This window comes from Hemiscyllium ocellatum, chromosome 46, assembly GCF_020745735.1.
Source record: "Hemiscyllium ocellatum isolate sHemOce1 chromosome 46, sHemOce1.pat.X.cur, whole genome shotgun sequence".
Taxonomy (NCBI): Eukaryota; Metazoa; Chordata; class Chondrichthyes; order Orectolobiformes; family Hemiscylliidae; genus Hemiscyllium; species Hemiscyllium ocellatum.
In genome coordinates, this window is record NC_083446.1 from 12,944,672 (window position 1) to 12,948,849 (window position 4,178).

At 47.7% G+C, this 4,178-nt stretch overlaps 1 protein-coding gene across 1 annotated transcript; it reads left to right on the top strand.

The window, feature by feature from the left end:
* The first annotated feature begins 636 nt into the window (after positions 1 to 636).
* On the top strand, positions 637 to 3,209 carry LOC132836117 (zinc finger protein 420-like). The gene has a single exon (XM_060855396.1). The coding sequence runs from the start codon at positions 1,448 to 1,450 to the stop codon at positions 3,026 to 3,028; it is 1,581 nt and encodes a 526-aa protein (XP_060711379.1). The 5' UTR covers positions 637 to 1,447; the 3' UTR covers positions 3,029 to 3,209.
* The last annotated feature ends 969 nt before the right edge of the window (positions 3,210 to 4,178 follow it).

Sequence of the window (4,178 nt, forward strand, 5' to 3'; positions counted from 1 at the left end):
CAAGATCGTGATAAATTGTTCTTGTTTCCAAGGCTTTGTCTCAGGCTGATGGATTTGTGAGTGAGTTCTGTTTCTCACAATGGATGAAGCCGAAGATGGTCATGTCAGAGAGGGAATGGGATGCGGATTTGAAATGGGCAGGTGAATGACCCTTCCTTCCAGCTACCAACCAGGCCATACCCTCTACCTGTGTTCACCTGTCACAACCTCATCATCCCGCCCCTCTCCTCACCCAGAACCTCCACCAGCACCCCCTGATCTGCAGTTTCCCACACCCCCATCCCCAGTCCTGAAGAACAGTTATATCTGAAATGTTGACTTCTTCACCATCTGATACTGCCTGGCTTGGTGTGTTTTTCCAGCCTCCTGCTTATCTCCTCTCTAAACGTGCAGTACTTTGTTTTAGGCCTTTGGGTTCAGTTCCAGTTGGGATGGGAAATCATTAACTCTTAGTCACCAATTCAATGTCAATGGCACTGTTATTCACCCAGAATGTATCACACTGCTTATCGGTGATGATAGAAGACCAATGCAGATTATTTACCAAGACCCCTCTGTGGTGCAGAAAGCCCCCTATCAATGGGTAAGGGAGCCCAGTGCGCAGGTGCGGGAGCGGGCAGTGCTCTGAGCATGCTCAATCCCAGTCATGGGGACAGTCTGAAGAAGAGCGGACGATTCGGACTGCGGAAGAGGATTGTGACACAGGGTAGGAAAGGAGACCGCGGCATTAAGGCCCGGCAACTTTACCAACACCTGCAGGAGGTCTGCGGTTCTGAGTAAGAGCACGGTTCCCCTCCCTGCGGGCGGATCAGGCCCTGGAGGACTGTACTCATTGACCGCCATCTTGAGTGGGAGTCGGGACGGGGCTTCCTCCCTTGGGGGAGAGGGGGGCGGGGTGTGGACAAGGGTTACCTAAGCAACGGGCCGTCCGCCATTTTGGGGGTGGGCCAGGGTTACCCAGGAAACGGACCGCCCGCCATTTTTGTGTAAGTGCAGGCCAAATGGGCGGCCATCTTGGTGAGGTAACTGACTGAGCTGAGCTTCAGGGTCTGTGATCAGGGGAGAAGATCTGAGCTGAAGAGCTGGAGATCCAAACACGGAGAGGACAGCGCTCACCTGGAAGTAGAATGAAGAGGTGGTGCTGTAGATTTGGATTCAAAGGTTCTGTGAAAATATAAGAGGAAAGCAAATGCTCCATAGAACTTAACAACTGACTGCTCTGTGTTTATCTTTGGGAACAAATTTCAAATATTGTTCTGAATGGAAAAAGTTCCAAATCCAGGATTGAGAGTGTTCCTGTGCCCTGACTGTGGTAAACCCTCCACTTGCTATACATTCTGAAAATACATCACTCCATTTGCAGTGGGAGAAATTGTTAACACATTCTGCATGTGAACAAGGCTTTGATTGATTGCTCAGACGAGAGAGACACAAGGACAGCGGCAGCATGGAGAAGCCATGGAAATGTGATGACTGCGGTAAAGCGTTCATTTACCGATCCCGTTTGGAATATCATCAACGCAGTCACAATGTGGCTGACAGTACAGATAAACCATGGAAATGTGAGGATTGTGGTAAAGGATTCAATTATCCATCCCTGCTGGAAATTCATCGACGCACTCACACAGGGGAGAAGCCATTCATATGCTCCGTATGTGGGAGGGGATTTTCTAAGTCAGCCAACCTCATGCTACACCAGCGAGTTCACACTGAGGAGAGGCCATTTACTTGCACTTATTGTGGGAAAAGATTCAGACAGTCGTCTACCCTCACCGCACATCAGCGACTTCATACTGGGGAGAGACCGTTCACCTGCTCTGTGTGTGGGAAAGGATTCACTCAGTCCTCCATCCTGATGATACACCAACGTACTCACACAGGGGAGAAGCCATTTACCTGTTCGATGTGTGGGAAAGGATTCACTCAGTCAGCTAACCTGGTAGTACACCAGCGAATTCACACTAAGGAGAGGCCTTTCAGCTGCACATCCTGTAGAAAGAGATTCAAATCTTCATCAGAACTCCTATCACACCAGCGAGTTCACATTGGCGAGAGACCATTCACCTGCTCCTTGTGTGGGAAGGGATTTACTCAGTCATCTGCCCTACTGACACACCAGCGAAATCACACTGGCGAGAAGCCATTCAGCTGCTCGGTGTGTGGGAAGGGCTTCACTCAGTCGGCTAACCTTGTGGTACATGAGCGAATTCACACGGAGGAAAGGCCATTCAGCTGCACGCAATGCGGAAAAAGTTTCAGGCAGTTATCCACCCTCACTGCACATCAGCGGGTACACACTAGGGAAAGACCATTCACCTGCTCTGTGTGTGGGAAGGGATTTACTCAGTTAGCCAGCCTCACATTGCACCAGCGAATTCATCGCGAGGAGAGGCCGTTCAGCTGCACTCATTGTGGGAAGGGATTCAGGCAGTCTTCCGATCTCACTGCACACCAGCGAATCCACACTGGGGAGAAGCCATTTATCTGCTCCGTATGTGGGAAGGGATTCACCCATTCGTCTGGCCTTTGGTCACACCAACGAGTTCACACCGAGGAGAAGCCATTCAGCTGCAGTGCTTGTGGAAAGGGATTCAGGCAGTCATCCTACCTCCGGTCACATCAGCGGGTTCACACAGGGGAGAAGCCATTCACCTGCTTTGTGTGTGGCAAGGCATTTGCTCGGTCTTCAAACTGCTTGATACACCAGCGAATTCACTCTGAGGAGAATCCATTCAGCTGCGTCTTCTGTGGAAAGAGTTTCAGACAGGCATCCACCCTTAATGCACACCAGCGAGTTCACACTGGGGAGAGACTATTTACCTGTTCTACGTGTGGGAAGGGATTCCCTTGGTCATCCCAACTGCTTACACATCAGCGGGTTCACACTGGGGAGAGACCATTCACCTGCTCCGTGTGCGGGAAGGGATTCACCCGGTCCTTCAACCTAATGTTACATCAGCGCGCTCATACGTGTCATCAGAGTTTGGACTCTGCTGTTATTGATCCTGCTGATCAGACCCAGGAATAATTATCTGACAATACTTAGGTTGTTTCGACTGAATGTAACATCTACAATTGTCATTTTTGTTGAAAGCAACATCTGTGATCTTTCTCCATAATGCATGATCTTATCTACAGGATCAAGAATTCAATAAATTAAAAACCTTAACTTGATCTTTGATGAAAGATCTACAAGTTGGTGTCTGAAACATTCCACTGTTCAACATATCCAATTAAAAATGTTTGATTAACAATTAATCATTGCTGACTATTCTTACTGACTTTCATATTCTCCACAGCAACACCCTTTGTAATCAAAATTGAAGTGTCAAGGAGCATGAAACAAAATAGTGAAATATTTTCCAGACACATTCAATCAAAGCTTCATCAATCAATATTGATGCTGATGAAGTTTTGAAGTCACTGGTTTCAATCTTTTCTGACCCAGAAGCAGCAGCAGTGTTAAGTGAAATCTAAGGCAGTGGAGCAGAGATTTCAGCATGGATTAGGAGCCTCTATGCTTGCTCAGCCATAGGTGGCCCAGTCCAGCTCAAGTGAAAAGGGTTTATTGTCCAATTCAGCCATGACAGCAAGCTACAGGAGAGTGTCAGATGGAGACTGGGAGATGACCAATTGTGTGCAGTCCAGTGAAACACCTGTTCGATTCCAAACTTTGGGCAGGATGGGCAACTTCCGTAATGGTGGGACTAAGCGCTCTTTCAGTCCTATTTGTAACAGTTAGATTTCCATTGAAAAACTGATTTCAGACTTGCTAAGCAGTCGTGATATCTGTAACTTAAGCAAAAGGCATAGTCTATCTAACACATAACAAAACCATAGAATCTAAAACACTTGAAAGTAATCTTGACAGTTGTGTGCAGATTATGGGGAAATATTGTGTAAATAAACACTGGATAAACCATGTCAGGGAATCCAAATGGTCTGTGACTAAGTGCTATGTCTGAGATCAAGAGAGTGCTTGGTTCCACCATCCCTTGGATTTGGCAGAGAAAATCTCTACAATGTGGAAGCAGGCAATTCAGCCCATCAAGTACATATCGACCCTCTGAAGAGCATATAACCCAGACCCACCTTATCCCTGTAACCCTGCATTTCCCATGGCTAATCCACACATCCCTGGGCCCCATGGGCAATTTGGCAGAGCCAATCCACCTTAA